The 14,101-nt window shown below is 43.3% G+C and overlaps 1 protein-coding gene across 1 annotated transcript; it reads right to left on the bottom strand.

The window, feature by feature from the left end:
- Positions 1-11,013: 11,013 nt before the first annotated feature.
- On the bottom strand, positions 11,014-13,635 carry LOC146020140 (noggin-2-like). The gene has a single exon (XM_083153012.1). It carries the CDS (start codon positions 12,035-12,037, stop codon positions 11,381-11,383), a length of 657 nt encoding a protein of 218 aa, XP_083009138.1. The 5' UTR covers positions 12,038-13,635; the 3' UTR covers positions 11,014-11,380.
- Between the last annotated feature and the right edge of the window lie 466 nt (positions 13,636-14,101).

Genomic DNA, 14,101 nt, shown 5'->3' with positions numbered 1-14,101 from the left:
TTGTGCGACTCAGAATCAGTCACGTTATGCTCAGTTTCAGTTACTCCAACTCAGGAAATCCTCTGGTGAGGCCAATTACTTGCAAAGGCTAGATTATTTGGGCAAAATCGATCAGAGAAAATAAGGCAGTCATGCCTCGTGACGCTGGAGATAGCAAACAGGAATGATGTCACCGCAGCAATTCTGTTGGTTTGCAGTAGGGATATTGAGCTAAAATAATATCAACAAACTTCACTCTAAGGGGGTGATTCAGATTGGTTTGCAAAAGCAATCTCTTTCTTTAATGGACAAAACCATGTGCACTGCAGGTGGGGCAGATGTAACATGTGCAGAGAGAGTTAGATTTGGGTGAGTTATTTTTTTTTTCTGTGCAGAGTATTTACACTGCAAATTAGATTTCACGGGGGGGGGGGGGGGGGGGGGTTTGGTGTTGAAACTGAAATCTAAATTGCAGTGTAAAAATAATGCAGCCAGTATGTACCCTGCACAGAAACAAAATAACTCACACAAATCTAACTCTCTCTGCACGTTACATCAGCCCCACCTGCAGTGCACATGGTTTTGCCCATTTTGAGAACAAATTTGAACTGCGATCAGATCTGAATAAGGGCCAATGTGTATAATGTGCATTCAGGGATTTTAATAGATTCTTTATTGAGTCAGGGAGATTGCTCCCATTTTACGGAGTCTCCCTGACAAATGAGGGAGTGTTAGCAAGTTTTCTCTGGCACTGCTTGAGAAGGCACATGTGAAGTATGGTGGCATATATTTGACCATCTTTGGCTTTATGTCTGCTCCCTGGCATTCTTTGTGTACTGGCATATTAGAAGGGGGAACAGCTCTGTGTGAGCTGAAGTTTATTTAACATTGGAGACGCAGCACAAATATCATCCGAAATAGACCTTCTACAACAGATTGACGTAGAAGAGATGTCCTGACCTTAACCCAATATAAATGTTGTGTATGAGCTTAAGAGCAGCTCATGTGATAGAGTCCAAAAATATCAATGGGCTGAAGAAGTTCCGGTAAAGAGGAATATTCCAAAGCCAAAGATACGGGACTGAGGAAAAGACAAATGGCGTGCCACTTGTTGCTTATTCTACAGGGTTCCCATCAGATTTCCAACTGTATAGCTGGAATACAGATCTCTACAAGTTTGAGATCAGATTTTAGGCCACATTAAAATAGAAAATTGTAGTACACTGAGCACTGAGAATTCCCCTGAGAAGAACACAGGCATGGCGATACCTGCTTTGGGCGGGTGGCAGGCATCTGAAAAGTAAGGTTGGACTAAAGGTCCATACAAACTGGTCGACTATGCCCAGCGTGTATGGACAGCGATGATCGCTATCATCGCTGGGGGAAAGCCGCTCAGTGCATACACACTGAGCAGCTTTCCCCCTGCCCGGCGCTGCAAGCGGGGGGGAGGACGGCTTTGCTTTACCAGCAGATGAACGGCTTTCCCGGCGATGATGCGGGAGCACGCATCGGCGCTCACCGCTCATCTCTGGGCTGTACACACTGGGCAGCTTTGAGCTGAAAGCCGCTAAAACTTGGTGCTTTGAGTGGCTTTCAGCTCAAAATCACCCAGTGTCTATGAGCCTTTACTTTTCATAGTGAAAGTGGCAGAAGTCATTGGATGGTCAGTAGATTTTAACCCATAGGCACCCGCGCATTGATAGCAGGCAATCATGGAGGCACTTCTGGTGAAGGGTTTCCAGTTTAGAGCTATTAGCCAGCATGTGGTTATTTGCTTGGGGCATACCATGTACCGGGAATACACACCAGGGAGCAGGTTATCGCAGCCACTGTCACAGGGCAAGCATCCAGCTCTGCCTTTATAAAGTCACCAGGCAGGATAGAAAGGTCCATCTCCGACAATGCGTCACACTCTTCCGTGGTGCCAAATGGGTTTCTGCTTTCAGGAAGATGCATGAGGAGCACGTCATCAGTGAATTGCGAGGCGTGCGTCCACACAAGCCATGCCATTGGTGAAAATATGCATGATGCAACCAGGATAGCCTGTAGGTACTCAATTACCTCACACAAAATGGTGGTCTCCACTTCATGTACAGTAGGTTTCAATTTAAATTCCTGTCATGACACAGATTCGCCACAAGGTGGCAATGTAGCTCAAATGAAGGATTTGATTTTATATTTGATCGTGACTGGAAATTCAGTGATGGGTGCGAGCAGCAAAGTGAAGGTAATTCATGTTATAGAAAGTCAGATTTCTTGATACAAACGAATAATTGATTGCATTTACAGTACCTTGCTGATAGATCTATGAGTGCCGTGGATACAACAGTCGTCTTTTAAAGTCCACACCTGTTAAATGACAGGTAGAGGCTGATTGGTTGTTATGTGCAACTTCACTGCTTTAGCTCATACTTGCCTACTTTTGAAAAACAATTTCAGGGAGATTATAGTTGGTAATAGAATTTTGCACAGCGCCCTATTGAGGGGGCGTGTCATGCTCCACCCAAAGGGCGTGTCTATTTCCATATATGGAGAGATTGTGAAAAGAGATTGTGAACGTGGCACCTAGAAGCGTGGGTGTGTACTGCTACATCTGGGAGGAATCTTTTAAAATTACTAATATCCAAACGTAGATGAGCCCCAAAGCAGTTAGTAAGAGCTACTGTACAAGTGCTGGGAAATGGTGCTGATGATTCAATGTAACTGTATCTATCTCTCATTCCTTTCTCCCCAGAAATGTAACAGTGTAATGTGGTCTGGGTGAAATGAGGGAGATTGTTAGACTAATGAGGGAGAGAGGCAGATTGCTGCTATTTCAGGGAGTCTCCTGCAGAATGCAGGAGGGTAGACAACTATACTTTAGATCCCTCCGGGATTTGATAAATCTCCCCTAAATATTTGTAAATATGTTTTGGCAATAGTATACATCATTTTAACCAGAAAGTTTTATAAAACCAAACTGTACTGTTCAGGGGCGTAAGTTCATACAAGGTGCCCGGAGGCGGTATAGTTAATATACGCCATATATGCCATATACACTATTCAATAAAAAATGTTTCAGGTACCAGATGACTCGCTGACAGCTGGGATCTCTCTCTCTCTATATATATATATATATATATATATATATATATTTAATGCATGCAGTAACATAAAAAAAAAGATAACCCTACACTGCCAGTCTTACTTTAGGTCCAGCACACAAATGGAAAGCGGGAGCGTATATGTTCCTTCTCCCTCCTCTGCAGCGCCCACACAGGGCAGGCTACACTCTGTCTCAGAGAATCCGCCTCCTTTCTCCAGCCTGCGCACCAACCAATCAGGCCGCAGGCTGCACGTTCAAATATCATTGGACAGTTAAGCCGTCACTCAACAGTCCCGACTAGCGCTTCTGCATGGCTGCCAGTGCACTCTGCAGTGCTGTCAGTAGGGACTAGTAGAGAGCGCAGCGGCACGGATCGGATTCGTAATAGATCCAATCCGTGACAAGTGTTGGGGGGGGCCTTCCAGAGCAAGAGGCCTGGGGTTACTTACCCCCAGAGCCTTCACTTTATCCAGCACTGATCCATAAACCTTACAGGAGCACAGGCTCCTGGGGCTCTTATCGTGGTCCTGGTGCCTGCTCTTGTGCCCCCCTGATGGCTAACACCCGGCAGCAAACGTCTCCATTGCCTCCGGTAGTTACACCACTGGCACTGGTACACTGGACTTCCAGGTCTGAGACCCAGGAGTCCCTCTGAGCATGTGCAGAGTGAACGCACTGGCCGTGGGGCATGCTGGCAGGGTTTTTACTGCATTTTCATTTTAATGCATTAGAACTAAAGTATAAATGTGGTACAAACTCTGTTTTCAGGGTTTTAACTGCATTTTCACATGGACCCTAAATTGGCAGGGTGCCTGGTGGCTGTAATAAACCAACTATAATAATCATCTAGGCAAACTAGATTAAAGCAGAAATCTCATTAAGAGATTATTTTTACAGCAATAACTGGGCTATTAAATGAATGTCATTATTATTATTTTTATTATATGTATGAAACCAAATACTGCACATTGTAGCTACCACAGTCGCATGACACATAATGTAATGAGCAGAGATGTGTTGGAACACACCTCTGATCTCTGTCTGCTCTGTGCCACGTCAACTCCTCCCTCATCCTCTACCCTCACCTAACATGTTGAGACCTGTGTCTGTGTAGCACATATTTATAACCTCCTGCACCCATTATAGATGGGCCACTGCCGATATGAATTATTCTTGCTGTTAATGTGCCCATTTCTGTCTGCCAGTTAATAAGCTCTTGCACATGCCCTAGATCTGGGGTAGCCAACTCCAGTCCTCGAGAGCTACCAACAGTTAATGTTTTCCAGGTCTCCTCACAGAATCACAAGTGAAGTAATTAGCTCCACCTGTGGATCTTTTAAAATGTGTCAGTCAGTAATGAGTGCACCTGTGCAGAAGTTAGGTTGACTGGAAAATAAGAACTGTTGGTAGCTCTCGACGACTGGAGTTGGCTACTATTGCCCTAGCTTAAGGGGTCTATGTGATAACCCTTGGTGAAATATAAAGTGAACAGATATAAAGGACCAGTCAATCAGCGTCTTAACTGCCATGTTACATGCTGTGGATGAAAAATGACAGTTGGGTGCTGGTTGGTACTTTGGGGCAGATGTATTAAGCCTCGTGAAGAGATAAACTGGAGATAAAGTGGAAGGAGATAACGCACCAGCCAATCAGATCCCAACTGTCATATTTCAAACACAGCTGATTGGCTGGTGCGTTAACTCTTCCAAGTTATTTCCACTTTATCTCCAGTTTATCTCTTCTCCAGGCTTAATACATCTGCCCCAATATCTATATGCACCTTATCTCTTTTCAAGGCTTAGTACATAGACCGCCAATGTTTTCTGTGCTTCAGTAGTAGTGGAGATGGCATTTATCTCAGACACCATTATGGCTTGTTCTCCTGAAAGATTTCAAGCATGCTTCTTAACTGCTATTAATCTACTTGTAATGCCTCTCAATGGAAAAATGATATTTAACACTGACATATTTTAGTCATGGAGAAGTTAAGAATCATGTAGCATTTTTACTATGGTGAATGCAGCATCATTTCGTAAAAAATGTGTCTTCCTTAACAAAAGAAACCCTTCTAGACTTCTTTGGGGGTATTCAATGCAGGGTCACGACTGTTGGGCTGGCCCGACAGCCCCCTGTCCTGTTCTCGGCCGGCTCCACACTGAATCGGGATTCAATGTCCTGCCTGCTGAGCATCGAAAAGGGGGCAAGGCTGGGAGATCCGGCCGGAAATAGTCGAGCTGTGGCCGGTAGCTCGTCAATTCCTGGCTATTCTAGGCAGAACGTGCTTGACTGCTTGTGAAGTCGGGCAAATTCTCCTGAGATCCCTGTTCAATGCTGTGGAGGAAGACAGCATTGAATAGGGCTCCGCCGCTATTTCCCCCAGTCGGGAATAGCAACGGGAGATTGAATACCCCCCTTTGTCTATTTTGATAGTTCAATCCTAACTGAGTAGAGGCAGTGATACAGTGGTACACTATGATGCTTTGGGCTAAACTCTTCAGGTAAGCTTTACAAAGTGGCTTTCAAATTATCGGCAGTATCCTATTAGTAGAGGTAATATACCGCTGCTAATAGGCTTGCCAGGTGCTATCCGATTAGCCATGATAATCAGCACTCAGGCACCCAGGGCAGCCGAGTGGTATGCCGGGCCTGGTAAAATTTTGGAGGCGTGGCCTAATCGTGGAAGGTGACTGACTCCCACGATTACGTCACACCTCCAAAAATGTCTACAGTGGGTGAAAAAAAACTTCAAAGTCAAAGGGGGGAGTGGTATTGCCCACTCCCCACCTCCGCAGCAGCACACACCTACAGCATGTGCTATGTGCACAGCAGGCTCAGCATGAGCTCTCACGCTGTCAGTGAGATGCTCATGCTGAGCCTGCTGTCAGCACAGCTCATGCTGCTGTAGGTGTGTGCTGCTGCTGCTGCCCGGGAGGGACGGATGGGGAAGGTATGGCGGGGACCAGGGCTCCACCAGCAATCCCGGGCCCGGGTAATTAGTACCCTCTCCTCTCTCCCCCCCCCCCCTTCTCGGCTGCCCTGCAGGCACCAAAAGCATAATCCTCAAAAGTTGACCCTCGGAGCTGTAATAACAGGTGATAACAAAAGTTTGTCCCAGATCCCGTGTGCTATCGCATGATAACGGGTCATCAGTAATTGCATGGCCTGATAATGACATTGGTCTAAAATCGCTAATTTTTTTGTTTGAAAAATGATCACCTGTAATAGGATACCGGCCTAAATGTTCAAACCAGTAGTAGGACTTCTTAAAGCGGGGGTCACGGTGGTCAGTGTTATACTAGAAATCGCTTCTGTTCTGATTACCTTTGAAGACTTGGGTGGAACCCCACCAGATCTCCTTCCCACGGGGAGGAAGGAGGCTTCAGGGATCCACAACATTTATTTCCACTTTTCGGCGGAATAGTAGGAACCCCCTAATTATGAATGGGCCCGTTACAAAAAAACATGTGTTGATAAATAATAGACCCAATAAATATGTATATCTGTTGTTTACTAGGAATTCATATTTCCCAAGAGGAGTCCTAAAAACTCTTGCGGTATACTTGGTTATGGACAGAACAGCTTTGGAACACTGAAACACCTTGCAGCGTTATCTCTTTCTGATCCAAATCACGGGTTCTTTACAACAATTCTGGTATTTCCTTTCCTTGTTTGGGATTTTTTTTCTAACAGATCACTCGGTATGTCTCCCTAGTTGTTGATATAGTAAATGTCTGAATGCCAATGCATTATGGGAATTGTAGACCTTTAACAGTGGTGAATTACATTTGTGTCTACTCATAAAGAGTTATATTTAAATATTTTGCTGTGTAAATGCAGATAAAATCTGAAATGGTTGGCGATAGATTACAACGAACTGTAAAAAGTGTTGTAAAATGTACTAACGTGTTGCCTTCAAGATTATAGCGATGGCTAGAAGCTTAAAGGTGCATACACTCGGAATGATGTTGGAAACAATCTGGCATCGTCACCGATGGTTTCAAATCGTTCATCGTGCGTACACACAAAACGATTTCAAACACTTCACAATTGACTTCACTTCACAACCTGCCAGCAATCTTCCTGCATACATGAAAGATCATAGACCAATCTTAAACAATCGGCAGGTACGCACATTGTGAAAAATTCACAGAACGATTTGAACGATTGGTCTTTTCCGATCGATCAGGAACACCCACATCTTGCTTCAAATCATTCTGTGTGTATGCACCTACAGGGTCGTAGAGAGTTCCTGGGTATGTGCCCCCTTTTTGTGAATTTGCTAAGCCAAAGGTTCGCAAAGTCGGTCCTCAAGGCAAATGGTTAAATAAAATTAACTGATGTACTGTTTTAATTAAGTCACCTTCACCTGCGCCTAAGCATGGTTATCCTTAAAACCTGCACAGTTAGGTGCCTTTAGGGAAGAATTTGGGAACCTGTGGTTTACGTTTTTCTGGATTAGCGGTTTATTCAGTTTGGTGTTGCTTTATGAACACTGTCATATTTTTGTGAAAACCATCCCACAACCCTACAGTGTATCACTGACAACCTATTATCAGTGCCACATACTGTATGTTACATATATATATTATAAATGCCACCTATTTAACATCGTGTGTGTGTGTGTATGTGTGTGTGTGTGTGTGTGTGTTCAACCTGTGTTGACCAGTCTGCTGTTTACCTTCAAAAGGCCACAATCATTCTGATCAGTTTATTAACTTCTGACAAAACGGAGTTGTAGCAGATCTCTAAACCCATGACATCACACCTAGGGGGCGGGGAAGTTGATTCAAGAGAAGCATCTAAAGAAGGCCCAGGTCCCTCCACAGTCTGCATGGTGCAACGTGCATCAGACATGGTGGCCCCACAGTAATGGTCTGCACCAGGCACCCTGCCAGCCACATGCACCTTGTGTTACAGCACCTCTCATACACCCCTAGTGTTCAGTGGGGTCAGGGACTAAAGTGAATGAATACTTGTTCTCTATACAGTGATGCATATTATGATATATACAGTATATGGTAGTAATGATAAGTATTAAAGAACAATACTGCCCAGTTGGCAGGACCACGTACGCTCAGCAAAAAGTAATCCTGTAGACTAGAGGTACCATTGATGTCATTTCCATGCATACATTGATACCTCTTACACAGAATTGGATTGGATTTGGTTTCAGTATAGTTCCACTTGGCTGCTCTGTTACTAGTGCAGTCCTAGTAAATGTACATGGGATTAATACTACAGGAACTGGCACTGTACGCTTGTTACAGGCAGCGAGGGCTCATGTTGCCACCGCTCTCTGTGTGTCCAGGGAAAGTGCAGATTTATGCCCCAAACTGTATTGGTGTCAAATAAATGTGTTAGGTGATCATTTCAGGGTGTCACTGTACATAAACGCACAACCAACATACAGTATATGGTATATACACATGGAGGTCACAAGGAAAGCTGAATTTATATAGTTATTGTATAAAGACACCTACAGTACCTCCATTGTGTATTAACAGTGCCGGTACAAATCCCTGCTATATATGCATTTCAACAACTTCTGTTCAGTCATTTTTATACAGTATATAACTGTATATATATATATATATATATATATATATATATATATATATATATATATATATATATATATATATATAGTATATACATAAAAATGCAGTTCATCTTAATTGATCCCTCCCAGCACCTTTGACAACTCACACTCACACACGCGTGCGTGCACACACACATACACAGTTCTATCATGCGGTTTGCAAATTTGTTAGTAGAGTACAGTACGAAGGGCCAGATGTACTAAGCTTCAAAAAGTGATAACATATAGAGTGATAAAAGACCAACCAATCAGCTCCTGACTTCATTTTTTTAAACCCAGCCTGTCACATGGCAGGTAGGAGCTGATTGGCCGGTACTTTATCACTCTCCACTTTATCACTTTGCAAAGCTTAGTACAGCGCACCCACAAACTCTGAGAGTGATAAAGTTGAGAGAGAGAAACTAACAGCCAATCAGCTCCTAAATGCCATGTTACGGGTTTAAAAAATAGTATATAAAAATGTCACGAGCTGATTGGTTGATATTTTATCTCTCTGCAAGGCTTAGTACATCATAGTTTTTAGCTCACCATTTGGCCAGTACATAATTAGTTTGGCTCCTATTTTCCGCACTTTATTCACTGTATAGTATGCGTGACATACCAGGGAGTATAGAGGTGTGACTTTTGACTGTGCAGGCCCAAGAGTTTCTGCAAAATCCTATTTATGCCAATGGGCCACCATAAATGTTCTGGCTACTGGTCCACACGTTGCCAGTTCCTTCTTCCTACGAAATGCACAATAGTAAGTACACGTGTGCTCCACATATCCGGTACACATGTATGTAGGCATGTCTCCTCCATTCCCCGGAATCCCACTCTTTACCCACCAGAGGGGCTATTGCAATGAATCACAGACATGCACGTCAAGGGCCTATTTGCTTTTATTACGTTTTAAAATGTGTTATGACGGCTAGACTGGGATACAGTATAATCAATTTATCAATAAAATAAATTCATTACCTTTCTTTTGAGCCTTTGGTTTTCACCTATTAAACCTGCTGCTGTTTTCTTTTTTGGTTTGCGAGAAGCTTTGATCTAGAACCCCCGTGGTTTTACAGTGAACAGCCCCGGTGCTATGTACACAGCTTAATAATACATTGGCTGACTATTGTCTGGCTGAAATGCTGCAAGCCTTCCCAGCCCAAGCCTCTGGCTTGCTTTCCGCAACATAAAATAGGGCTTACTTGATAACACAGTGTTATGTACGATGTTGTGCTATAACCCATAGCAACCAATCAGATATCAGGTTCTAGCTGTCCGGTGTAGTTAGAATTAAAAAATCTGAGCTCCCATTGGTTGTCCTTGTTTACAGTAGTTTTTACTGGACTGTTGTGAAATAAGACCAATGTGTAGAAGCGGTTCTTGCACTATACTCTCACTTACAGTAATCTCAATAATCAGCTAAGTGGTGGGAAGTGGTTGGTGCTGTTCTACGTTACAATCTAGTACATGTGAATATTAACGTCATAGAATAAAACACACACTGAGGATTACTTTTGTTCTTGAACCACTGAATATTTATTGCTAAAATGTCTCGCTTTTGCTTGTAGGTAACTCTCTTTTTAAATTGTATTTACACTGTTATGTAAAAGATACATTTCAAGTATTATTCAACCAATATCTTTCCTTATAGCTACTTTTTTTTTCAATGCAAACCATATAAATAAATAGTGTGTACAAAGATATCCCGATTCGCCGCCTAGAATCCTAACCGCCATACAAGAAAAACATGATATCACTCTCTTATAAAACATCTTTAAACATTCATATTTTTTTTCTCTTATTAATATTTATTAATCATAAAAAAGACCTAAATAGATCTGCATATTAGTTTCACATGTATTGTATTGGGAGGGGGAGGGGCACTGTGATAAGTTCACCATTAGCTGTGATGGGAGATAGTGAGGCAGAAATGTGGTTCGGGATTTGATATGCTGTGGCAGTGCTGGGGTTAATTTAAAGGAGAAGCTCTTTTCCAACCTAAGCCTTTATGTATAGATAAATTAGAAGTATGTGGTCCATGTCTCATATCGTACAGATAAAATAAAGCTAGCAGAAAATGACATCAATATTACATTTAAAAAAAAAAAATCTATTTATTTACAAAAAAAAACCGGATGGCTTGATTTAAAATCCCCTTTTCTGCTTTATTGGTATGGTTTTTCTTTTTTACTTATGTTAAAAAGCTATATTACATATAAAAATAAAACATCTGAATGGATGTGCTTAGTTCTGGATGCTTTTTTTTTTTATCAAGCTTTAAAAATAATATACATAGCAATAATACAATAATAATAATAAGAATGAATACTTATAGTTACTAACAGTGCAAGTTTGGGGAAGATAATACTTTCTTTTTCTCTAACAATACTTCATACATGGATTATTAACCCGACAGAATAAAATATTAATTTATGGCAATAATTCCTTTTTTATTTTGTGTGTCTCTCTGTTTTTTTTTTTTCTGCTTGTCCATGTCTGGCCTCGTGGTGCGTACCTGAATCAGTAACTCCACGGCAAAGCACAAGAAAGGGTTAAGGGAGTCCACTCCCCCACTTTCAAAAGTTTTCGGCTGTCAACCATTTGGATTATGGTTGAGTTCACTTCCCCAGTGTATATGGCAACAACAAAAAAGCACCAGGTTTTATTTTGTCCTTTTAACAGTGCAAGGGTTACCCAGTGCATCAGTCAGCTCTCTTTCCACCGATGAGCAGCCCTTAACACGAGCACTTGCACTCTGATAAAATGGGATACTGGAAAGGGATCCACGTGCAGAACCTTTGCCTTGACCATCCCTGGCAGTGCCACCTTAAGAAGATCTTGGTGACGGACTTGTGGGGCCTGCAGTACATGCCCTCTGGCAAGGAGCAGGACTTCTCTCCAAAGCATTGTCCTTCTTTTATGAATCTTGGCCAAAACCTGACCCCTAGGTCCTTCCAGGTATACAGTACCGGGCAGTAAGTGTAAGCCCACAGCCATTGCAAGAACTTCCTTCTGGCTTTCTTCCCTATCTTTATCCTGCCGCCATAAGGTGCCTCACTGAGGTCCATCTTCTTCAGCTCAATTGGTAGTGAGCCAAGAGTTTTAGTTTTTGTCAATGAATCCTGGGTGGACGTGTTAACAAGGTTGGGCAAAACCACTGCCATAAAGTTAGGGTCAAAGTTGCTGCCAAGCTTCTTTCTCAATGCCCTCTCGTCCAAGTCCTGCTCTTTTGGATCCTGCTCCGGATCTGGCTGCTCGATGACAGGTAAAACAGGTAAGTCTCCACTGGGAGAGGGTCTGAACCTGAGAAACGGCTGGCAGGAGCCCTGATGGTGCACTAAAACCAAACAGGAGCAAAGCAGGACTGCCTGAGGCAGATTTATCCTCTTCATGATTTTTGCCCCCCTTCCGAGAAGAGCAAGGTTCTCCCACCCCCCCACCCCCTCCCGCTTGTTCAGTCAACGAACTTCTAGATATTAAAGGTAAGCAACTTCTAAGAATAATCCGATGGGCTGCTCTAGCATGCGGAAGAGCCAAGGGAACACATGGCTTTAAGTAAATGTTATTTCCCCACGCAAATTGCTTATATTCTCTCCCTGGTCTGTTTTGCACAGCTCATAAATAGACAAAAAGTCCAGAGAAGATGCTTTAAATAGATCAGCGGTGTGTGTGACAGACACACAGATGGATATTCTGTATGCGATCTCCAGCCTGGTGGAGCCAGGAAGTTTCTCACAGAGAGGTAGCTGTGTCCGTCCGCACGGAGAACCACACAAGGAAGGCAAAGATATTTAATTTGCCCCTTTCACTAACTTTTTGGTCCAGCCTCCCCTCCCCTTTTCTTACTCCAGTGCAGGAGCTGGCTCACAGAACATAAAAATTCACAGAGGAATAGTCTCCATCCCCATGGTGACATCTAGGACAACTTGTCTAGACTTCTGCAATATAGTCTGGATTGAGCCTGGAGCCAATGGTATAAAAATAATTAAAATTAATCCTTCCAATTTGGGAAAATTATAGGCAGAGACGCACGCTAATATCTCATCCAGAGCGTGCCACTTCCAAGTTCAATGTCTCAAAATGAAAAGGAACAAAAAAAAAGAAAAGAAGCGAATCGGTGAGATCCTAAGTATGATACAAAAGCGGAATTTTGCTCAGTTAGACAGTTCCAAAATCCCAGAAGAGATCCAGACCGGCACAGAGGTTAGTCTTCATCTTTACGGATCTCACTCGCTCTCTCTCCCCCTCTTAATTTTAAATGAATCCTTTATGCAGCAGGGGCTGTTACTGAAGAGCTTCTTATCCTGGAATTTGCTGCGGGAGAATTAGGGTTTTGTCACAATTCCTCTGGCTCCAGCTTTTGTATAGAGGGTAGCAAGCTTTTTTTTTTCTTTAAGAGCAAATGAAAAGACACAGAGGGCACTGAGACAGCAGACACATGGAGCTGTGTGTGTGTGTGTGTGCAAGGGAGTTCTTTTAGACCGAGGCTCCTTCTTTCTTTCGCTGGCTGAGAAAAAAATGCTTCTTGGGTGCAAATGAGATGTTCCAGCCTGGCAGTCACAGGGATTTATCCACCCTTGTATAATACAGCATGGGGTACTGAGGAGTGAGGAGAAGGTAAAACAGCAATAAGTGACTGCGGTGTCACATTGCCAAACTGAGTCTTATATCCAGATGTCCTTCAGGGATCAGGCATGGTCTACACCGTTCTGCGCTGCTCTGTGAATGGAATGGCCCCCAGGGTCTGTCTCTCTGCAGTGACCAGATGGGAGCTGGTGAGTAGCAGGTTCCACACGCCACAAAGGATGCCTGAGAGATAGTCAACAAGTGTGATGCCCACTGTGTGTAGCAGCCTCTGTTTATAAAGCTGATTTCTAGAGGCAGGTGGCTCTCATGGTTCCCTCCTCTGGACCTGCATGTCACCCTTCTCTGTGGAGAGCTTGCCTTGCAGAGCAGTGGCTCTTCTCTTCCCTACTCACTCCTCAATGTGCTCGGCTGTGCACTCCAATGCAAGTTAAATATCTCCCCCTGATGGTGTGAATTGTTAACTGACACTTGCAGTCACTCCCCCCCCCCCCTCCAAACACACACACTCTCACACACTCTCTGACAGCCTCTGCACAACAACCCTCACCAAACTCCCCCGCCCCCTCCTTTCCTAAACCCTGACCAATTGAAAGTGTGCATGCTGGGTCCTAAACCTCTCCTGCCCCACGTTGTCTGTCTTTAACCCCATGTAGTGTGCAAATTAAAAGGGAGTCAGGAACATATCGTAGTTATTGCAATTGCACTTAGAAGTGTTTGGCTGTAAGCTGCTTGATCACAACTTACCACTACAGATCACATTGGATCCGCCTAGGTGACCGCTGCAAAAACTTTCATTACAAGGCAGTAACTTGTTTTGCAACATAAATCACAGGTATGGATTGTATGGTCGACCTAAAGATGGTCGACAG

Source organism: Crinia signifera, chromosome 7 (genome assembly GCF_055691185.1).
Source record: "Crinia signifera chromosome 7, ASM5569118v1, whole genome shotgun sequence".
Lineage (NCBI taxonomy): Eukaryota > Metazoa > Chordata > Amphibia > Anura > Myobatrachidae > Crinia > Crinia signifera.
Note: the sequence above shows the minus strand (reverse complement) of the source record. Positions and strands in the feature narration are given on the sequence as shown.